General features: G+C 43.0%; 1 protein-coding gene across 3 annotated transcripts in view; it reads right to left on the bottom strand.

Moving 5' to 3' along the window:
• Nucleotides 1-24,582, bottom strand: part of PHF20L1 (PHD finger protein 20 like 1) — a 103,055-nt gene that overhangs the window by 34,854 nt on the left and 43,619 nt on the right. For all 3 annotated transcript variants that reach the window (XM_073590354.1, XM_073590356.1, XM_073590355.1), the window contains 3 exons: nt 14,750-14,927; nt 13,306-13,479; nt 11,378-11,572 (listed from right to left, as the gene is read on the bottom strand). In XM_073590354.1, the coding sequence (XP_073446455.1) occupies nt 11,378-11,572; nt 13,306-13,479; nt 14,750-14,927 (547 nt within the window). The remainder of the gene's footprint in view (nt 1-11,377; nt 11,573-13,305; nt 13,480-14,749; nt 14,928-24,582) is intronic.

Raw genomic sequence — 24,582 nt, 5'->3', positions numbered from 1 at the left:
GTACCAACACTTTCGGCCGTGATTGTATGATATAAAGAGCTAAAATGTAATATCAGCCGCATTTCCAGCCTGTAATTTATTCTTTAACGTAGTCGGTTTGTAAAACTGTTGACCACATGACAAGGTGTGATACAGAACATTCTTCTCCTCCTCAGGCTCCTGCTGAAGACCCCCCCAACGTGGATGTAACTTTCAGAATTGCCGCCGTTCAGAGACAACAAATTAGGAGGCATCTTAAAAAGTAACAACGCCTTCGGGATACAACCAAAACCTTACACTTCCCGACACAAGTCCCAAACAAAAAGAATCCCAAGTGTATTTCCAGCCAAAATTCATTCTTAAACCAAGTTGATTTTCTAGCTCTCTTGATCACCACATATTTATATCTGTTGGGATCGTCTCCATCCACCTCACTGTTAGTCGTCGTCTTTGATTTTTTTCTGACAATCTTTTACAACAATTTGGATTTTACTATTCGGCTTGATTAATCCAAAGGATCCAATAATTTGCTTTCTTTACCAACCAAGGTTTCAAAAAAAAGGTCCCCGACATAAACCAGCTGTCGCCTTCGTGAACAGACAGGAGTCACGTGGACGCCCCAGTACAGGAGACACGTGGCGGATCGCTGACTCTACACTACTTTTTGTGATCTATGAATACTGCTTTGGATTTCTTTTGTGTGTTGCGTTTCAGTCTATGTTGCAATTATTTTTTTTTTTAATTCTCCAGCTTTTACTTGTAGAGAAAAAGTCAAATACCATAATTTTGTGCCTATTCAGAGCTCACTGCAGCCTTCATCCTTCCTCTTCTGCGTATTCCATGACTCCTATATCTTGTGCTGTTATAAGTAGCATAAAGAGAGATGATCTTGACCGCTTTCAGCATGTGGCCTACACGGTGATTTTGTCAGAGCCACTCAGGAACGCAGTGTTACAGGGCTGCCATTCAGATAAAGATCTTTCCGTTTCAAGTGTGGCTCTTCATTCAGGGTTACCGAGAACTGAAGCTCTGCTCCTACTCAACTAAATAGTAGCTAAGCTGCAGTAACTGGAAGTGCACAGAAATCGCGCCCAATGTGAAGCGCTCACACCCCTAGTGCCACATACAGTGCCTTGCAAAAGTATTCGGCCCCTTGGAACTTTTTAACCTTTTCTCACATATCATGCTTCAAACATAAAGATACCAAATCATTTTGTATCCAAATCCGGCTTTAAACTTCTCCACAACAGTATCACGGACCTGCCTGTTGTGTTCCTTGGCCTTCATGATGCTCTCTGTGCTTCAAACAGAACCCTGAGACTATCACAGAGCAAGTCCATTTATACGGAGACTTGATTACACACAGATGGATTATATTTATCATCATTAGTCATTTAGGACAACATTGGATCATTCAGAGATCCACAATGACCTTCTGGAGTGAGTTTGCTGCACTGAAAGTAAAGGGGCCGAATAATATTGCACGCCCCACTTTTCAGTTTTTGAATTTCCACTAAAATTTAAAATAACCAATAAATTTCGATCAACTTCACAATTGTGGCCCACTTGTTGATTCTTCACCAAAAATTTACATTTGGTATCTTAATGTTTGGAGCCTGATATGTGGGAAAAGGTTGCAAAAGTTCCAGGGGGCCGAATACTTTCGCAAGGCACTGTAGATGACCGGAAGCCAGCAGCTGCAGGGAGAATAGCACTTCATCATCTCCCTTCAGCTGCACATCCAATTACACTGCCGAAGGTGTTTAATATAGAATTTATCTACAGGTCGGCTCTATGGCAGCAGGTACATAGAATTTTATTTTGCTGTCACATTTATTTTGCGCAATACATTCAGGATAGGAGCACAAGCGGAAGACAAAGCAACAGAAACTAAAGACCCAGCAACAAGTGACACAAAAGGTGTTAAAAGGGGTTTCTCAAGATTTTGGAATTGCTGATTTAACTACCTTGGGACAATATCCTTAAAGATTTTATCCAGGACTACTTTTTTTTCATCATGGGCCTAAGAGCTTACAAGCAAACTACCTTTCGTGTCGGGCTCGGAAGTGATCCCCTGCCAGCGCCACAGTGGCTGCCGCTGATACGTTGACAGAGCAGCTGCTTCTCTTCCGCTTTGCTCAGTTGACGAGGCGCAACTACCTGACTCCAGGAAGCTGACTGTCAATCAGTACGACGTGGTGGTCACACCCCGATAGAGCAGCCTGGAAGAAGAAGAGCTACTCCGTTGACGTCGAGCGGCTGAATTTCCGGCAGGAGCAGTCGGTCAATTACCACCCTGTGCCAATGACGGGTAAAAATGGGCAGGTAGTCAGTTTTTAGGCCCATAATAAAAAATAAAAATAGTCCTGGACAACCCCTTTAAAATCGGTGGATATTCTGGAAGCCGGATCGTATTGATAGAGTATTAATGACCAACAAATTGGTGATTAGAAAAGTCTCAGGAAAACCTTATATGACTTTAAACACACACCAGTACATACAGATCTACGCACAGGACTCATCGGGCGAGCGATCGATAAGGTTCAGATGGATGTATGAAAAATATTCGGCTTGGAGGATCTAACGACCTGGGCTGACCGCTTCAGTTCGGGCCACTAGACCAATGGATTGCCATGTGGGTGAGCTGCAGTGCCACACAACCTGCGGACAGGTACGCCACTGATTATAGAAGAACGCAGCCATGATTTTCTATTCCTTTAAGACGACCAGCACGGAACAGCAGGTGTTCTTCGTCTTTTTATCTAGCCAATAGCTCAGCAATAGTGTGTTGAATCAGGTTGTTGTTTCCTTAAAGAGGACCGGTCACCAGATTAAAAGTGACCATCTCGCTGCTTACCTGAGCATGGCATGATTATTATAATTTTTTTTTTTTTAATCTGGGTTTTTATATTTGGTGCTGATTTTTTGGTCTTAATCATATGGAGAAAGAAAAAAAAAAAAAAAAAAAAAGTCACTTTTGCCCTGGTGACTGGCACTAATGAATATACAGGTCCCAATTTTGTCACCGTCTTCTCTTACGTGATTTGCATTTGAAGAATTCTAGATACAGTATATATTAGTGTCTGGAGAAATTACAGTATTCAACAAGAGCTCCGATAATAATCTTATAGGTAGAAGAACACAAGGACCCCAATGGTCAAACCAGAGACCCTCTGCAATCCGGTAAGGTCATTACCAAGGACTGAAAAGAAAAAAAAATACTCCGTCGATCTCAGAACTTACCTCCCAGTATTCAGTTCTTTCTATCTTACACGTACGGTTCTAATCGAGACCTTGTTCTTTTTTGAGGAGAGTCAGAGATTTTTAAAAGCTGCTTCAGCAGTGAGAAATTGTGTTTTGAAGTTCGGTCCAGAAGTGCATTGCGGCGGTGTGGTGATGCATTTACAGCTTTTTAAATTGGCAATTCTGTGGAGGTTGAGGAGCTGTAAGTGCATCTCCAATGTCACGCCCCAAGGCACTTACAGCTTCTAGGTTAGGAATACAGCGCCCTCCTCTGGCTGACTGACACATTGTTTGCTCTGGTACAATGACCACTGACCTGTCAATCAGTAAGAGGAGAGTGCTGTAAGTTAAAGAACACAGCAGAGGCTGAGGAGCTGGAAGTGCATCCCCAATGTTACGCCCCCATGACACTGAACTTCAAACTGAAATTTCTCAGGGTCATAAAAAAAAGGGATCGACTGGCTTAACTCTTAAAAGGTTACACAGTCATTCCAATGTGGGGGGGCTAAAGTTTCAGACAGGTTCCGTTGAAATATTATTCCAAAGATAGTTAGTCATCCTCTTAAACATACAATAGGGGATAACTTACTTGTTAGTGATGCGGGAACAAGGCTGGAACCCGACGGTGTAAAATCTAAACTTGATTGCTCAGGTTCATTGTCTACGGGACCGCTGGAGAAAGCCTGATATAAAGCTTTTCTACTTCCAGCAGTTCCATGGTCAACGAATGGAGTGGAGGTCGAGCATGCAAACCACTACTACACCATTCAAGTTTGGGCTCTGCAGACCTCGCACCTGATATCACTGGTACCCTATGAACATCCTTATCTTATGGCTAAGAGATAAAAAAAACAATCTTGGCAATAGGGACGTACAACTGTGATCTATGCATGTATATTTATGGCCAATTCTCTATGCCGTATTGTCCAACACAGTCATAAATTGTGACTAACCGGCGTCTTTTGTTTTTTTGTTTCCATCCCTTTGATGAATCATATTTACCTGGTATGATTCTAGTCCTGTACCAACACTTCCCTCAGTGTCATGGACACAAAGAGAAAAGTCAACTGCAGCAGAAACCTCTCCCTCACACTATAACACTACTCCCTCACACTACTGTTTAAGGGTCCGTCCAAAAAAAGGAGATTTTTGTGTACTCACCGTAAAATCTCTTTCTCTTAGCCTTTAATTGGGGGACACAGAACCTTGGGTGTTATGCTGCTGTCCACTAGGAGGCGACACTATGCATAATCTGAAAAAAGATTAACTTTGGCTCCTCCTCTGCAGTATACACCCCTGGACGGCGTCAGCCTTCTCCAGTTTTGTGCCAAAGCATAAGGAGGAACGTAACCAAATAACATAACCATGCCTGTAAGAAGGCTACTATGTACGAGCTCAAGAACAATATGAGAACTCAACAGGAAACAACGGCCCGTAAGGGCAACAGGGTGGGAGCTGTGTCCCCCAATTAAAGGCTAAGAGAAAGAGATTTTACGGTGAGTACACAAAAATCTCCTTTACTCTGTCGCCTAATTGGGGGACACAGAACCTTGGGACGTCCCAAAGCAGTCCCTGGGTGGGAAGCAGTGGACGAATATTGTGCTGACAGTCCCCTAGACTTGGGGTACTGCCGCCTGCAGAACCAGTCTACCCAGGCTCGCATCCGCTGAGGACTGGGTATGAACACTGTAGTGTTTCGTAAACGTGTGTAGGCTAGTCCAAGTGGCCGCCTTGCACACTTGTTGTGCCGAAGCCTGATGCCGAATGGCCCAGGAGGCCCCTACTGCCCGTGTAGAGTGTGCCGTGATACCGGCCGGAAGAGGGGAACTGTTAAGTCGGTAGGCCTCATGTATGGTGGACTTGATCCACCTGGCAAGGGTAGCCTTGGAAGCCGGCAACCCCTTGCGACTACCTTCCGTAAGAATGAAGAGGGAATCGGATTTCCGGAAAGGTGCAGTCCTGGACACGTAAATCCGCAATGCCCTGACTAGGTCAAGCGTATGCAGAGCCTTCTCCACTCTATGTACCGGAACCGGGCAAAGGGAAGGCAGTGAAATCTCTTCGTTAAGGTGAAAGTTGGACACAACCTTCGGAAGGAAGGATGGTACCGTGCGGAGAACCACCTTGTCCTGGTGAAAGGCTAGGAAAGGTCGTCTGCAGGAAAGTGCTGACAATTCCGACACTCTGCGTAACGAGGTGATAGCCACTAGAAAAACCACTTTCTGAGACAGAATGGAGAGTGGAACTTCTCTAAGAGGTTCGAAGGGTGGAGCTTGCAATGCTGTCAGGACCAGATTGAGGTCCCACGTATCCATCGGACGTTTGTAGGGAGGAACCAATCGGGAAACTCCCTGGATGAAAGTCCTTACTTGCGGTTTAATAGCAATGCGCTTTTGAAAAAGGACTGAAAGCGCTGACACCTGACTCTTAAGCGAACTTAGGGATAGCTTGGCATCTAGGCCCGATTGAAGAAAACCTAGTACCTTCGGAAGGTAATAAGGGAGTGGGACTTGTCCATGAGATTCGCACCAAGAAAAGAAGGCTCTCCAGGTACGATAATAGAGCTTGGCAGAGGCAGGCTTCCTTGCCCTGATCATAGTTGCAATGACTGCCGGTGAAAAACCTGCCTGGGTTAGAATCCAGGTTTCAAGGGCCATGCCGTCAAATTGAGGGCCCCTGAATTCTGGTGGAAGAACGGACCTTGAGACAGAAGGTCGTGGCGGTCGGGTAGACGCCAGGGGGCGTCTGCCGTAAGTTGGACGATGTCGGCGTACCAAGTACGTCTGGGCCAGTCTGGCGCGATGAGGATGGTCGGAACTCCCTCTTGCTTGACCTTCCTCACAACCCTGGCTATTAGGGGGAGGGGTGGAAAAATGTACAGGAGTCGGAACTGGAACCAGTCCTGGACCAGGGCATCCGCTCCGAGCGACCGCGGGTCGTGTGTCCTGGCCATGAAATTGGGAACCTTGGCATTGAGATGGGATGCCATTAGGTCCACATCCGGGGTTCCCCATCGTTGACAGATCTGGTAAAAAATCTCGGGATGGAGAGACCACTCCCCCGAGTCCATTCCTTGCCTGCTGAGGAAGTCGGCTTCCCAGTTTTCTACACCCGGAATGTGTACCGCAGAAAGAACCGACCTTGTGTCTTCCGCCCAGCGGAGGATATGAGCCACTTCTCTCATTGCCTGGGCGCTGCGGGTCCCGCCTTGGTGATTCACGTATGCCACAGCCGTGGCATTGTCCGACTGTATCCGTATGTGCGAGGCTGCAAGCAAGTGATGAAAGGCTCTCAGTGCCAAGAGAATGGCCCTGATTTCCAGAACATTGATGGGCAATGTCACTTCCCTCGGTGACCACTTGCCCTGTGCCCTGTGATGTAGGTGTACCGCCCCCCAGCCTGTCAGGCTTGCATCGGTAGTCAGGATCTTCCATTGTCCTGAGAGGAATGGCTTCCCTCGTGTAAGCGAGGTTGGTTTGAGCCACCAGTGCAGGGACCTCCTGGTCGATGACGTCAACCTGAACTCCCTGTCGAGGGAGAAGGGGTTCCTGTCCCAAGATCTGAGTATGGCTAGCTGAAGGACCCTGAGGTGAAACTGGGCAAATGGCACTGCCTCTATTGCTGCTGCCATCCTGCCGAGGATTCTCATGGCAAACCGGAGAGATCGAGGAGGACTGCGAAGGAGTGTGCGAACTCCCAGACGGATGGCCAGTGTCTTGTCCTTGGGAAGGAGCACCAGGCCCCTGGTGGTGTCGAATACCATTCCCAGGAATGTTAGAGTCCGAGTTGGGATGGTCGACGATTTCTGTAGGTTGACTAGCCATCCCAGGCGACTCAGAGTGTCTAGAGTGATTGAGACACTGACCTCGCAGTCTTTGAAAGTGGGAGACTTGACGAGGAGGTCGTCCAGGTACGGGACGACTAGAATGCCTCTTGAGTGCAGGACGTCCATGGTGGCCGCCATGACTTTGGTGAACGTTCTTGGAGCCGTGGCGAGTCCGAACGGAAGGGCGACAAACTGGTAGTGGTTTTGGTTGACCACGAACCTGAGAAACCTTTGGTGGGCGGGAGCAATTGGTATGTGGAGATACGCATCCTGTATGTCTATGGAGGTGAGGAATTCTCCCTGCTCCATGGATGCAACGATGGACCGGAGGGACTCCATGCGGAAATGACGGACCCGTACGTAATTGTTGAGCTGTTTTAGGTCCAGTATGGGTCGGACGCCGCCTCCTTTCTTGGGGACTACAAACAAATTTGAGTAGAATCCTCGGAATCTCTCGTTCGCGGGAACCGGCACCACAACTCCTGATTGAAGGAGAGAGGAAACCGCTTGGTGGAAGACACGAGCCTTTTCTGGTGGTGTTGGAGGAACAGAAAGGAAGAACCGGTTCGGTGGAACGGAAGTGAACTCTATCTTGTATCCGGAAGACACTATTTCCCTGACCCACCTGTCTTCTGTAATAGGCAGCCAGACTTGCTGAAAGAGTAAAAGTCGGCCGCCTACTGGTGGGGTGTCTTCCGGAGGTCTCGAGTCATGATGAAGTGAAGTTCTGAGGTTTTCCTCCCTTGGGTTTCGCTTGGCCTGCTTTCGACTGCCAAGCCCTGTCCGGTCGCTGCTGCGTCCGTGGGTTGTCTCTGCGTGGAGAACGGTTGCGGTTTTGCACTGGGCGCGAAACGGACCAGCCCGAGGAATTCCGAAAGGATCGGAATCGCGTCTGGTTTCTTCGTTTGAACGTGCGTTTCGGTTTTAGTTGAGGGAGAGAGGTACTCTTACCCCCGGTGGCATTGGCTATCATGGTGTCCAACTTTTCGCCGAAAAGTCTACCAGTAGAATACGGAAGTCGCGTGAGGGACTTCTTTGAGGCCGCATCCGCTTTCCATTCTCGCAGCCAGAGGATGCGTCGGATCGTGATGGCGTTTGATGCTATTCCCGCTACACCTCTGGCGGAATCCAGGGCTGCATGAATCATGTAGTCTGCTACCACTGCCATCTGGACCGCTTGGTCCGAGAGTTCAGGATTTGAAGCCTGAAGACCCTCCTGTAGTCTTTTGGCCCAAGCTAGGATGGCCTTGGCTGCCCAAACTGAAGCAAACGCAGGGCCCAGAGAGGCGCCTGCCGCTTCGAAAATAGAACGAGCCATGCGTTCTACTTGCCGGTCTGCTGCGTCCCTGAGGGTTGAGCTATCCGGCAGAGAGAGTAAAGTCTGCGCTGCTAGTCTAGAAACCGGAGGGTCCACTTCAGGTGGATCTGCCCATTGTTTGGTGTCTTCCTGTGGGAAGGGGTACTTCGCTTCCAGATATTTGCGATAAGCGAATTTTTTGTCAGGCTGCGCAAACTGTTTGGTAAGTATTTTCTCAAACTCATCGTGATTAGGGAAGACCTTAGGTGGTTTTTGAACACTTTCGAAGCAAATCCTATGTTTTGGGACTTCCGGGGGCGACTCTGGAATTTTTAGCACCCGATGAATAGAAGAAATTATGTCCTCAACTAGCGCTGTATTGCTAGGGGGAGAAGGTACCACGGACCTGACCGTTTCATTATCTGAGTCGGAGTCACAGATGCCCTCCGAATCCTGTGTCTCACTAAGGTGATCCCTGGAGGGCGACCTGGGGCGGGGGTCTTCTGTGGTGGGGGATCCCTGTGGTAAATTGCACTGTCTGTCTGTGGCAGGGGACTGCCCAGGAGACCTGGAATGACGCTGTCTCTCCCTAGAGGGGAACGACCTTGTGCTATAGTGCGACTCAGGTGATCGAGACCTGTGAGTCCGCTTACGTCTGTGAGAGTCGGAAGCAGCATGTTCCTGAGACAAGCTGTCGGTTTGCTGTGTACCGTCCATAGCCGGGGTCCGACTCTGCAGAGCTTGCAGCAATGTAGCAGTTAGGTTGTCTATGGACTGTGACATAGACTGAGACATCTGAGTTGCCCATTCCGGCGTGGCCTGTGACACTGAAGCGTCAGTAGGGACTCCCTGGGGTTCTGACCCAGAGTTCTGGATGCAGTCCCGGCAGTGCGGATACGTGCTGCCACTAGGGAGCATGGCTTTGCAGGCTGTGCAGAATGCATAGAAACATTCCTGCCTGGTTCTCTTCCTTGAGCCCGGCATAGTGCACAGAGGCTGGCTATAAGGGATCGTACAGGGGTGGCTACGCAGAGGGAACCCACAGAAAGCCTTATAGGAAGTATAGATTCACAGCTGAGTAATGAGAACCCAGCTGTGAGCTTACCCCACCGGTGTGCCCCTAGGTCCAGCGCCGACAGATCCAAGTTCTGTGCCCCCCGGAGACCGCTGTGATGCTTCTCTCCTGGATCTCATCCAGAAAAAATGGCCACCGGGGCTCTGAGGAGAGGGAGGAGGGGGCGGAGAGCTGAAAAGGGCGCGCTGGGCTGTGTAAAAACGCGCCCTTTCTGCCTCAATCCGCCCCTTCTATGACACACCAGTGTGTCATTTTGGTCATCCGGGGGGCGGGCCGGGGGGCGGGGAAAAGGCGGCGGCTTCAGCTAGGCCGAAGCCGCGGTCTAAATTTGAAGCCTGATGCCCAGGAGGGCTCCAGAGCGGCGCGGTAGTCCGGGGGGGGGGGGGGCGGATTTGTACCAGACCCCCCCAGAACGGTCGACTGGATAGCGGTGGGGGTAGCAGGGGTAGCGGTTTTTGTATGGGGGGCCCCTGAAGGGCTATGGAGCCGCTGCTGCTGCAGAGACAGGGACGCAGCAAAAGCCCTGTTTCTGCTGTGCCATCCAGTCCGCACCCTCCCCCGGCCCCCACAGGATCCCTCAGCCGGCCTGGGGTCCCTGGAAGCTGCGGAATGCTGCCTGATCTCCGACCCTACCTGAGGCGTCTCAACCTAATACCCCCTGCGGGGGATTAGGGAGGGTGCGTCTGTCACCGTCAGGGGGTCTTCATCCTCGCCTCGACCTCAACCCAGACCCCTTAAGGGTGTTGGGGAAGGAGGGGGGTCTCGACCTCGAACCAGGACCCGAGGGACTGGGGAGGGAGCGACATGGGGAAAAAAACCACCTCAACCTCAACCGGGTACCCCTAATAGGGGACCGAGGAGGGAGCCATGCCGGGAGTCTCGCTGGAGACCCACTTTTCTTCATCTGTATTTCCGTGAAAAAAGGTAAAAAACGGAAGAAAAAAGGTGTGCCTCCTTGCGACACTAAGCAAAAACTGGAGAAGGCTGACGCCGTCCAGGGGTGTATACTGCAGAGGAGGAGCCAAAGTTAATCTTTTTTCAGATTATGCATAGTGTCGCCTCCTAGTGGACAGCAGCATAACACCCAAGGTTCTGTGTCCCCCAATTAGGGGACAGAGTAATTATATATTGTAATAGAAGCAAAAAGCGTTAATAGTAAAAGTGGTATGTTGCCTGGTTAAAGGGGTTGTCAGGATATGTGATAACTAGTGATGAGCGAGCATGCTCGAATAAGGTATTATCCAAGCACACTCGTGCTTTAATAAAGTATATCTGGTGTGCTCGAATACCATGGTCGAGTTGGCGCGGCTGTATTTCACGCCGCTGTTTGACAGCAGCAACACATGCAGGGATTGCTAGTTACATAATCCCTGCATGTGTTGCTGCTGTCGAACAGCCGTGGGGACTCAAACATAGTATTCGAGCACGCCGAAAAGCATGAATGTGCTCGGATAATACCTTATTCGAGCATGCTCGCTTATCACTAGTGACAACTTATTGATTGGAGAAAGTTCAACTACTGGGATCCGCAACGATCGGCAGAACGGGGAACGTTTATATGAGCTATAATGGAGCACCATGCTTGCGATCCTCTCCATTCATTCCCTATGGGGCTACGAAGGGCTTTTTCCAGCAGCACCATAGTTAATAGATGGAGCAATGTTCGAGCATTTCTCTATGCCCCATAGGAAATAAAAATACCTAGTTTTGCCGATCGACACGGCATTCAGCGATTGCAAAAAATCTGTCAACGTAAAAATTGACATTCCTGACCAATGAAAACATTACTAAATAATCAAACAACGTGCGTTACCTGTAGGATTTCTCACGGTATCTGCAAAGATTGCCGAGCACCTACCTGACGTCGCGGCAGACGTGGGATGCGTTAAGCCGTTTGCCCGTGTGGTTACGTACAATGAGAAACGAGCTTTGCGGTTGCAAAAGCGAAGAGAATTACCTGCGGACGTCGAGGCTATTCTGCCATCAGCTATTGCTTTTGGAGAATAGGTTATCAATTGTAAGTGTTCTTTTTCTTTAGTGGGGAAGTCAATGTGGAAAGTGGATGCTGGGATTATGGGAGATGTAACTTCCACGTTACGGCTTAGGTCAAGTGGTTCAAGCTTCTCCTGAGGCACAAAGGCATCAGCGGGTACTATATAAACAAAAGAATGTGATAGAGTATTACAATATGACGTTCCGGAGGACAGATCTCAAGACATTCTGCTCATTACGGCAGGAAATGATTGGATTTTTATTTATTTATTTTTTTGGAACTGGAAAAAAAAACAAAAAAAACATCTTCATAGATCGGCGGGCGAAGGTAAAAACTTTTCATTTGTAACGTAAAGTCAAACATCAAAACATGTAGGAGCGCTAAAGTATCATTTATTAATATCATCATTCATCGTCATAGTTAGAACAACACCGAGAAACAAAAAAAAAAAAAAAAAAAATCAATATTTCACCATGTTCAATTCTAATAACTTTTTTTCCCCCTTAATCATCCAAATAATGAACGGTTACCCAACCCCTCATCCAGCCTCTTCACAAAACAAGAGTCATAGAAGACTTAGAATTTTACGTACAGTCATTTAAAAAGAATAATAATTTAACCTAAACGTTGTACAAAAATATTCAACAAGTTTTTTTTTTTTTAGTTATCCAAATGAATCATGAACAATTTTTCTTCTTTTTTTTTTGTAGTTATTCAAATGAATCATGAACAAACCAAGAAAAAAATGGAAACTGGTGCAGGGTGAATTTAAACATTTTTTAATAGCCCATTGACAAAATGTAAAAAAAAAAAAAAAAAAAAAAGAATACCGTAAGTAAAAATTGGAAAGGGAGTAAATTAATTAAAAAGAAAATCAATTTAACCCAAAAATCGTATAAAAAAAAAAAAAAGCTAAAGCTGTTTAACAAATAAAAATTTACAAAAAAAAAAAAAAATCAAGTGTTGGTTGAAAAGAAGTTTTGAAATGAAAAAAAAAAAAAAATAATTGTGGAATTAGTGGAAAAAAAAATAAAACTGTGGAATTAGAGAAAAGTCACTTCAGAATACTTTTAAAATTAACCCAAAAATCATAGAAAAATATGAAACTTATGTGAAAGAGTTAAAAAAAAAATATTCACCCAAATAAAGAACAAAAAATGAAAGTGAAGCAAGAGGAGTTAAGAATCTTTTTTTTTTTTTTTTATAAATGAGTGAAAAAAAAATATAGAATCAGTTACAAAAAAAGAAAAAAATATGCCACTGGCAATTGGTGTAAATTAGGTAGCAGGTGTAATAATAATACTAACAAATACCTTCCAATTAGAAATGTAGTATAGTTCTTCTGATTCACTATGTCACTTACCTCACATGCAAGTCATTGCAGTAGCTTAGGTATCCATGGTTACAACCAGAGTGACAGTTAGTTACTTCTTAGTGGTTGTAACCATGGATACCTAAGCTACCGAAATACCCTGCACATGGGCTAAGCGACATAGCTAATCAGAAGAACTATACATTTCTAATTTAAGATATTTGTTAATATTCTTATTATTACACCTACTAAATATTGGGACAGGATATTAGAGATGGGAATATCCATTTAACAAGAAAAATTAATTCAACCCAAAAATTGTACAAAATAAGAATTGATAAAAAGAAAAAAAAATTACTTTCACATTATTCACCGAGAAAACTAAACAAAATTTGTAAACCAATTAAAAAAAAAATTATCAACCGAAAAAGAAAAATTGCACAAATATATGGAATTAAAAACATTTTTAAAATGAATGAGCATTCAAAAAAAAAAAAAATTTTTTGTAAAACTTGGATATCGGAAACAATTGATTTTTTTGGACCCTGACCGAAGGGCACGCATTAAATTTATTAATTACCCTTGGCTATTGAAAGGTCTTGCGGAGTCTGTGAGAAACTTAGAAGGCCTTTTTCTTCACGGAAAGGTATGTGGAGAGGGACGCCAGGGGTTTCATCAGCTGTGCGACGCCGAGATCTTCGCCTCTGGTTGTTACGCCCAGAAGATCTAGAAAGATTTGCTCTGTGTTGTGTACCTACAAAGAAAGATCTTTCAATGACTACGTAGTGGAAGAAAATCAGTTTTATATTTCTAGTTAAACTGAAAGTTTATTTCCAAATGCAAACATGCAAAAAAAAAAATTAAAATTAATTATGTACAAAAAAATTACTTAAATCTTCCTGAAAAGGATCCCTGGTCTAATAAAAAGTAAGTAACAACATTAATAGATTACAAATAAAATTAATATATTTAATTTCATTTGTGTTTTTTCACTTTTTATACTGCATAAAATAAAAAATTACCGTATAAGTGCAGTAATAAAAAAAACAAGAAAAAGTACAATATTAATTTAAATATTGTACTTCATTTTTCATCTTTTTCTCTTTTATTACTGTACTAAATATTTTAATTTTTTACAATATCAAAAGTTATAAAATGACAAATGAAATTAAATACATTAATATAATTAAAATATATTTTTTAATTACTTTTTATTTTAAATATTTGACTTAATTACTAAGTAAAAAATTAACAGGAAAGGGACAATTTGTTTTTTGTTTTTTTTAATATTTAGCTTTCTATTTTGAAAAAAAAAAAAAAAACTTCTGCAAGCATATTAAAAACAAAAGCTTCCAGAGTAAATAATTTTGAGAATTCCATCAACTAAGAAAGAAGAGACCACTACACAAGTTGGAATTAAGAGATAAGTGTGAATTAAAGGGAGTCTTGTTAGCACAAAACCAAGCCAAGTGCTAAGCGAACCCTTGGCCGATCAGTTCAGTACACACTTTCCCCACCAACATGTTTTGCATTTATTTCGGTCGCATATTCTTGGGTTCACCGCTCTGACTGTACAAAAGAAGAGGGGCACTGAACCGTTTGCCCGAGCCAAGGGTGTTCAAAGTCTCTGTGCTTGGTTTGAGCAGTTGTTTTGTGCTATAATTAGTTAGAGTTTCTCAGGCATTGCCCCAGTACCCATTACAGTACCCCTCAAGTCCAAACTACTCTCCATTTGATTGAGATTGGGGTAGAAGCGTCTGGAGAAATAGGAAAGTTTTGGTTTCTATCAACAACTAATTTCCCTCTATTCATTAAAAAAATCTTACTAAAAATGTAAAATAAAAATTAAAAAAAAAAAAAAAAATACCGTATATATCCTAAAATTAAAAAAACAAATAGAAATTAACTATAAACTTAACCCCCCCCCGTCCTGCAATGTAACTAATTTTGCAATTAGATTTTGAAACTAGTTTTTATTGCTATATGAGCAACAAGACAGGAGATTAGAAATGCCAGATCCTCGCCTTGATTTAATAATGACGGGGACTTTTGACACCCTGTGGCGTCGACAGGCTCCTGTTTGTCTTTCTTGCTGCGAGACTTCCCGGAACACAAAGATGGCGGCAACAGCAAAGGTCTCACTGTCGTACTAGAGTAGCATATATCTGCTTCAATTTGACTCTGAGAATTGGGAGCAATTGCCTAAATAAAAAAAAAATAAAGAAAAAAAGGATCACAGTTATATTTGCATTACACAGGATTCAAGAGTTAATCTGTGCAAGAATGAAAAACAAATTACAGAAATGTGCACTGATAAAAAAGAAAGAAATTAAAGGTAAAGTTACCGTGTGTAGAACATTTAGTTGTACATAAAAAATATACAAAAAAGATTAGACAAAAATTGCTGATTGTTGTCAAATATATATTTTAAGTAAAATCGTTTATTGGCAATTAACAGGGAACACATTTATATTTAGAAATTATGTGTATTTAAAAAAAAAAAAAAAAAAATCTCGGCGCTCCTGTGATTGTGCCTCTCTTTTCGGTTTAGTGATGCATCGCTCCATGGCAGAGATATCCACATTTGTTTTTTTTTCGGAGCGCAGTATGTGAAATCTCAGCTTGCAGTCCAACTTGGCGTTTCCTCAGAGTCTTCTCTGGGAGGGTTTGCTTTCACGCCTCCCTCCCGGATGTTGCCAATCACAGCTCGGCAAGGTCAGAGACTGCTAGATCAGGCATCAAGCTGTGATTGGCAGGGTCTGGGAGGGGTAAGAGCAAAAACACCCCCCAAAGATAATGCAAAAGAAACATCCAGTTGGCTGCAAGCAGAGATTTAGAGATTTCACATACCGTGCTCAAACAATACATGTGCATATCTCTGCAATAGAGCGTTGTAGTGCAAAATAGGAAAAAAAAAAGTGGCTGAATCAGAGGAATTCAGGGGTTTTTTTTTTTTCAAGGTTTATAAAGTAGTTTTCTGGCACCTATTGTTAGGACAGAACCTTAGATATTTGCATGGCAATGTCGGAGTGTTGGCACCTCGGATGTTCACCTGGTAAGGGGACTCGTTGCTCCCTGGAGGTGGAACCAATCTGATACTCATGGTTCATTTTAGGACTCTACTATCAATATTGTGTTCTCTGAAAATATCTCGCATTAGAAATAGAAATTAGAGAAAAATAAAATCTGGAAGTTTTAAACACATTTTTCAATATTTAAAAAACACAGTTATGCGTCACCATGAAACGCCGTCCGTTTTCAGTCATTTACCTCTTTTTCGGGTCCAAGATTACTCGATGGATGAAATGTTAGGCAGGAGAATAATTTAAACCATTTAGAAGTTTGCGCTATTTTTTTTTTATATATATATATATATATATATATATATATATATATATATATATGCAAAAACAGAGAATTGCTTAAGATTATCGGCACATGGGACGACTATAAAATGTTACAAAATTGCTAAACAAGATATTTGCATATTGACAAAATCCATTAAAATAAAACTAAGTAAGGTGTTACAAGATAAAACCAATAAAAGAACAGATAAATGCAAAAATAATCCAGAGACAATAAAAAGTTTGTACAATTTATCTGATGTTTTTTTTTTCCCACTTTTTTTTTTTTTTAAAAAAGGGAGCTGGTCAATGTCAGGATGACTTCTCTACTGAAACTTGTGGTGCAAGGTAATACTAAAACAGTAAAAACAAAAATGACACCCGTTTTGTAGTCAGCTAACATTCCAGTACGGAGAAATCAAGCTTTGTGGGCATATGCAAATTAGCATGGAAGTGCACTGGGGGCGTGTCAATGCACTCTGATTTAATCAACCTGTGTGACTGCTTCTCACCTGGCATCATCACCTTCTCCTTAATTATCCTTTGACCATAGATGGTCAAGCATCTATCAAAGCCCCCCAAGTTCATTTGCATGAGGTTTCAGAGCTTGACTTCTCAAGACCTGCTACACCGCATCCCTACACGGACAGGCGGTTTTTTTATTGTTGCGCTAGGACATGCCAATACTTTCCGCAGTAATATAATTCCTTTCTACTACCCTAAAAAACAATATAACAACAAATACATAAAAAAAGAACAAAAACGTTAATTCCAAAAATGTTTTCAAATGTGTTACAAAATTTTAACTCCTGCTGTATACTGATAAAACTTATTAACGGAACCCTTCACCTTGTAGATGTGGTCCTTTCGATGAGCAAAGCAGTTGGAGGTGTGCAAAAATTTGTCAAAGACAGCTGTCGATTTTTTAGTAGTGCCCCCAGGACTCTTAAAGGGAATCTGTCAGCAGAAATATGTAGGGGCTGAAACCCAGATTCCAACAATGCATCACTTAGATTACTCGGTGCTGTAGTTGTGATAGAATCCCTGTTTTCTCTGCTGCAGACCTAGCAGAGCTCGGAATGCTGAGCTGTGTATAACCCCACCCACAACACAGATTGGCTGCTTTCTGTATTTAACTCCGCCCATACCACTGATTTGCAATGTTATGAATACAATGTCTATTATGCCGGGATCACACATGCGAGGAATACAGACGAGTCTCACATGTTAATACCCGGCACTCGGATCGGAGCGTGCGGCTGCATAGAAGTACATTCAACTGCACGCTCCTCTCCCGAGTGTCGGGTATTAACATGCGAGACTCGGCCGTGTTTCTCGCATGTGTGATTCCGGCCTTAAAGGAAAGCTGCCAATCAGTTCTGATTGGACTAGGAGGCACGAGACGCCTAGTCCTGTAGTGATAATCTCCTGCTGATAAAATACTGATTTGAAAAAAAAAAAAAAAAAAAAAAAGCAAAGCCCAGTAAGTGACATCGCTGGAATCGAGGTCTCAGTCTTTACAGATTACAGAACAAAAAACCTGCTGACACATTCCCATAGAAGGAGGAAAATTTCCATAAATAACATGTGAACTTTTCCCACAAAACCATACATCAAGCTGCTCAGGTCCTCCTGCTCGAAAACATTTTTGCCTGCAGAGGGATTTTTTCAATGTATTCATTAATCATCAGTCCTTTTACGCCACATTATAGAGTGGATTAGCGTCTGATATTGGTGCCCCTATTTGGCGGTGTTGAAAACATACATAAAAAATAATAATGGGAACATTTAGGCAGGGTGGAGGCATCTGTAAAATAACAATCACCAAAGAATAGAATGCAGTCGTGTGTCTGTCGAGCGCTGGCGATCACATCAGTACATGTTTATTATATGCATACGATCGTGCAGAATCGGCAGACGCTGTCTCAGCTCTTTCTTTGGAGGGCAAATCCATTATACTTTGGACTGATTTCTTTATTAATAGGGATCAAAATCCAAAATCTTCTATCACGGCGAACGACTTTAGCACGGAGAACAGACAGTGGAAGGTGGCGGCAGAAAACACGTGAATATTTGCCCTCTTTTGGCTAAAAGTTTGTGCGTTTTTTTTCAGCCAAACATTACAAAGTGGGTAGGACATTAATTATATTAAATGCATTAATTATAACCACAACATGTAAACAAAGACAGTTTATTGCACATCAAATACATACATCAGCAGTTCTATAGAAAACGAGGTCACATCGCTAAACATACAAAAAAAAAGTCCAAAAAATAATGTTAATAACTCAAAAATGGCTGAAAATTTTAGAAAACGGTAACCTGAAAAATTGATTGTATTTACAAACACTATCCGACAATATCCATCTATGAAGATGGGAAGAACCCTTTACATTTGTAAACAGGGTAGGAATGAGGTGTGCACGTTCGGCCACCACTCCTAGACAGCAGAGGTGGCTGGGACCCTTTGTGAACGAGCGATATCAACGCTTGTTCTTCTCCAATCTGTACATTTGGAAATTTACGACGATCCTCGGCCTAATCAATATTGTTAAAGCAGATTGGGCTTATTGTGTTAAATAGTATACAACGCGTTTCAGGTCTCATCAGTGGAGATGAGCTAACCAGAACTTAAAAGGTCGAGGTTCCAATGCTAAATGTCAAACATGGACTTCCGAGAGATTTCCAGCACAAGTTCCAGTATCCGAACTAAACTTTGGAATACAGTTTGGGTCGGATACCAGAACCCAAACTTCCACATGTCCGTTCACCCCCCCACTCATCAGGTGTGATGAGGCAATTCCAATGCCTCGTTTATAAAGGCCCCTTTGTTTTACCCTCATAAAAAATGCTCTGGAAATTGCTTTACTAAACCCGACAATGGCTAACGGTGGGACCCGAAACGCGTTTACTACTTTTTAACACAAAAAAAAAAAACTATTTCCACTTTAACAATATTGACGAAGAGGGGTTTATTACAGATGAGATTTCTGCAGCTGCGTCGGGGATCGCTGTCATTTCCCATCATAAAGACCAATGTATGTAACCTGATGACCTACTTGGACGACTATCAGCGTCCAGGCAATGCCGGCCTCTCCAGCAGACTCCGTGAATTCACAGTAAGTGGTTAGTGAAGTTGTGCCCATCGAGTGCACATCAACATAACGGGTGAGGATAAATCTAAACCACGAATGTACGACTTGACCATTACCTGGACTTTAGGGTTAAGTGGGCACTAAAGCTTTTAGGCAATGTAGGCATTTATGATCGGACGCTAAACAAATGTCACAATTTCCCCTGCAGGTAGAGAAAGACAAAACACCAGAAGCAAGAAAAGGGGAAAAGCAATACTCAATAAAACAAATAAAGAAAACAAAGAAAAGCGAGCGAGCGCGACAGAAAGAAAAAAGAGGAAGAAAGAGCGGGCGGGCGAAATAGAGAGAAGGCAAAAGAGAGCAGGCAGGCAAAAGAGAGAAGGCGAAAGAGCGCGCAAAAGAGAGAGAGCGCGAAAGAGACCGAGAGAGAAAATAAAAAAAGAGTGAGAGAAAGATAGAGCGAGAGAAAGCAAAAGAAAAAAAAAAAAAAGAGAAAAAGATAAAGAGAAGAAGAAAGAGCGGGAGAAATGACAGAAAGAAAAAAAAGAAAGCACGAAAGAGTGAAGCAGAAATAAAGTGAGAGAAAGCAAAAGAATGACAGAAAAAGAGAAAGTGGAAGATAAAGAAAGAACAAGAGAAAACAAAATAAAGTGAAAGGAAGAACAAAAGAAAGAAAATGGGAGAAATAATAAACTTTTGAACTGTAAATAAATGCAAGAAGCACATAACGGTCATTCCCCTCATACATAAGTTGCATTAAGTGTCAGCACCAGGATATACATGAGTTTGTTTTTTTTTTTAAATCTGACAAAGGTAATAATCACCATGAGGAGTTTAATTATTAAAATAGTAAATAAATACATGTAGCTTATTCAGAGCCAATAACATCTCTGTGTGAAGGCAGCCGTGTTAGACGGAATCGTTATTTCCCCATGAAAAATTACAAATTGAACTTAAAATGACAGCATCACGTTTCTTTCCTGTATGGCTTTAGATTTCCAGAGCAAAAAGAAAAATAGTTTTTTCCTTACGCTGTTTAACTGCGTGGATTTTATATTTTCACAGATCGGACTTTTACAGACACGGCAATGTTTATTTTTTTATTTCTCATTTTTTTGGAGGGGGTGATGGGGAACTTGAAGGTGATTAAATTTTATTACTTTTAAAAAATGTTTTGGTTTTTTTTTGGCTTTTTTAACATTTCACAAATTTTTCAAGTTGCCATATGGGACTCGAACCTGTGATCGTTTGCCACGTAGGTCTTTCAATGACTGTCGTATTTAGTAGCTGTGACCAATGTCAGGGGGTATTCAAAAGGCTCCGCTTCTACCATGGACACAGAGCGCTACCGCCTTCCAAATTACTATGCAAATTGGATTTAAGTTTCATAAATGTAACATTTTGTTTTTCACATCAACTCATGGATGGTTTGTGTGTCATAGGGTCTTTGGATCACTGAACTCAATCACTCGTGACAGTTTCCAGCTGAGCCCCAATAAAGGAAAACTACTTAAGAAGGATGTTCCACCTTATTGAGCAGTCGCAGGTTTCAATCAATATGGGAAAGAAGAAGGATCTCTCCTGCCGAAAGTGGCAAATTGTGCAGTGCATTGGACAAGGTATGCAAACATTAGATGTTTCAGGAAAACGTAAGCGTGATGATCGTACTGTGAAGAGATTTGTGGCTGATACAGAGCACAGAAGGGTTTGTGCAGATAAAGGCATAATAAGGAAGCTTTCTGCCAAACAAATTCATCGAATTAGGAGAGTAGCTGATAAGATACCATTACAAAGCAGAAAACAGGTATTTGAAGCTGGAGTCCCGCGAACCTGAAGGTGTAGGATCCTCCAGAGGCTGCAGTTGTGCATAACCCTACTATTCGGTCACCCCTAAACAATCCTGGATGGGCCAGATGGATGGTTGGTGGATGGCCACCATGTCACAACAAGCCCGCCAAGTCAGAAGGAGGTAACGGAGGCATTTTTGTGGCCTGAATCAGGGGAAGAGAGTTGGTAGGTTCATTTAGGGTCCCTGAAGGTGTGAAAATGACCTCAGTAGAGTATATAGAGTTTATGACAACTTTCTTCTATGGTACAAAAAGAATTGTGCCATGCATAGCAAAATCATCTTCATGCTGCAAGAAACCTCTGAGTCATTGGCTGATAAAAGGATAAAAGGAGAGAAAAATCAAAGTGTGGCTACCATACTTCCCTGACCTCAACCCTATTGAGAACCTCTGAAGTATCCTCAAGCAAAAGATCTATGAGGGTGGGAGGCCGTTCACATCAAAACAGCAGCTCTGGGAGGCTTTTCTCATGCAAAGAAATACAAGCAGAAACTATCCAAAAACGCCAAGTTCAATGGATGCAAGAATTGTGAAGGTGAAATCACGGAATAATTTTGATTTTTTTTTGTTTGTTTTAGTTTTGAAAAAAAAACCTGTTATCATTGGGAGGGTTGACCAAAAAAAATGTGATTGATTTGATTATTATATGAAGTCATTTGCATCAATCAGAATATTAAAGAAAAGCATAATTTCCATGATAATTTGGAAAGCGGTGGTGCATACGTCAGGGGTTAAAGGTTTATCCTATACACACCATTTATCACCAGAATATATGATAAACTTAAGAATAAAAAGTCCGGCCATAGAGAGCAACACAAATGCCGAAAATGGAGGGCTGCAAGGCCTTTGCATAAATGGAATGGCATGGTTGTGAGCATGTGCGACCACCACTTGTACACAAAGTAAACAGAGCAGCGGTCGCACATGCTCACTACAGGGACTTTAGACCTCCTGTTCCGGTGATCGGTGGGGCGTTCCCCAGATATCACACATAGACCAAAAACTGATTTTTTTTTCGGGAGGGTGGGGTTGGTTTTTTTTTCTTTGTCATATAGACACAAAACAAAGTTTGGAGGAACAAAGAAAATGCAGCTCGAGGAGCAGGTAATGGAGGCGGCAAATAAGCTAATGAATTATTACAGTATCCAAGGCCAAAAACAGTAAAAACTGACCCGAAATAACAAGCATTATATCAATGATCGTCCCTGCTCAGAGGAGTTTACAATCTATTTGCAACTGATCAATAAAGGCTACTTGTGTCTTCACAAACATTTACATTGTCTCAGTATATACAGTTATGGCCAAAAGTATTGACACCCCTGCAATTCTGTCAGATAATACTCAGTTTCTTCCTGAAAATGATTGCAAACACAAATTCTTTGGTATTATTATCTTCATTTAATTTGTCTCAAATGAAAAAACACAAAAAGAATTGTCCTAAAGCCAAATTGGATATAATTCCACACCAAACATAAAAAAGAGGGTGGACAAAAGTATTGGCACTGTTCGAAAAATCATGTGATGCTTCTCTAATTTGTGTAATTAACAGCACCTGTAACTTACCTGTGGCACCTAACAGGTGTTGGCAATAACTAAATCACACTTGCAGCCAGTTGACATGGATTAAATTTGACTCAACCTCTGTCCTGTGTCCTTGTGTGTACTGTTGTGAGTTCATTTTCCCCTTCACCGTCGATGTCTGATGAACTCCCTCTTCTGGTGAAGGAAGGTAGTGAGGCGGATTACCAAACACCTGATCTGGTAGATGATGACTGGGTAACAGGAAATTCTGACTGGATATAAGGCAGCCGACGCCCTTCTGAGTCGCTGGTGATTTCTCTGCTGGATTCTTGGAGACCAGTCTGATTCCTGCTTCCCAAAGATAAGTTTTTGCTCTGCTACTGAACTTATTAGCTTGTTTTGTTTACTTTGCTTTTTGGAGTTCAGCCATCCCCGGTTGGGGGTGTGCTGAGTTCCACTTTGTCTCTGATCAGTTTGTCTCTTTGCTCTGTCTTCAGAAATTACCTGAGTGCTGATATAGTCTTTTTGAAGTCCTAGCGACTTCAGGGCCTGTTTTTCCTATCAGACGGTTGGGACATTTTTTGGTAGGGTTTTTTACGGATTGCAGACAGCAGCTTTTCTATCCTGTCCTTTTTAGTTAGCTTGGGCCCCATCGTTTGCTCAACCTATTTTTCTATCTATGTTAGTGTTTTCATCTTGCTTCACCGTCATTATATGTTGGGGGCTGCCTATTGCTTTGGGGTCTGCTCTGGGGCAGTTTAGATTTCCCCTTTCTTTCTTTAGGCCTATTTAGTTCTCCGGCTGTGATCGAGGGGTCTAGGGCATCGTAGGAACCCCCCACGGCTACTGTTAGTTGTTGTGGATAGGATCAGGGGTCTGCAATCCGATAGCTACCAACCTCTCCGGTTTTCTGGACTTAGCTTGTATTTTTGTTTTTTCCTCCTTCGGTGACTCATTCATAACAGTGTACCACATTGAGCATGGAGAAAAGAAAGAAGACCAAAGAACTGTCTGAGGACTTGAGAAACCAAATTGTAAGGAAGCATGAGCAATCTCAAGGCTACAAGTCCATCTCCAAAGATCAGAATGTTCCTGTGTCTACCGTGCGCAGTGTCATCAAGAAGTTTAAAGCCCATGGCACTGTGGCTAACCTCCCTAGATGTGGACGGAAAAGAAAAATTGACAAGAGATTTCAACGCAAGATTGTGCGGATGTTGGATAAAGAACCTCGACTAACATCCAAACAAGTTCAAGCTGCCCTGTAGTCCGAGGGTACAACAGTGTTAACCCGTACTATCCATCGGCGTCTGAATGAAAAGGGACTGTATGGTAGGAGACCCAGGAAGACCCCACTTCTTACCCCGAGACATAAAAAAGCCAGGCTGGAGTTTGCCAAAACTTACCTGAAAAAGCCTAAAACGTTTTGGAAGAATGTTCTCTGGTCAGATGAGACAAAAGTAGAGCTTTTTGGGCAAAGGCATCAACATAGAGTTAACAGGAGAAAAAAAGAGGCATTCAAGAGAAAAGAACACGGTCCCTACAGTCAAACATGGCGGAGGTTCCCTGATGTTTTGGGGTTGCTTTGCTGCCTCTGGCACTGGACTGCTTGACCGTGTGCATGGCATTATGAAGTCAGAAGACTACCAACAAATTTTGCAGCATAATGTAGGGCCCAGTGTGAGAAAGCTGGGTCTCCCTCAGAGGTCATGGGTCTTCCAGCCGGACAATGACCCAAAACACACTTCAAAAAGCACTAGAAAATGGTTTGAGAGAAAGCACTGGAGACTTCTAAGGTGGCCAGCAATGAGTCCAGACCTGAATCCCATAGAACACCTGTGGAGAGATCTAAAAATGGCAGTTTGGAGAAGGCACCCTTCTAATATCAGGGACCTGGAGCAGTTTGCCAAAGAAGAATGGTCTAAAATTCCAGCAGAGCATTGTAAGAAACTCATTGATGGTTACCGGAAGCGGTTGGTCAAAGTTATTTTGGCTAAAGGTTGTGCAACCAAGTATTAGGCCGAGGGTGCCAATAATTTTGTCTGGCCCATTC

This window comes from Dendrobates tinctorius, unplaced genomic scaffold, assembly GCF_039654945.1.
Source record: "Dendrobates tinctorius isolate UK_male_01 unplaced genomic scaffold, ASM3965494v1 ptg000116l, whole genome shotgun sequence".
NCBI classification, from domain to species: Eukaryota; Metazoa; Chordata; class Amphibia; order Anura; family Dendrobatidae; genus Dendrobates; species Dendrobates tinctorius.
Note: the sequence above shows the minus strand (reverse complement) of the source record. Positions and strands in the feature narration are given on the sequence as shown.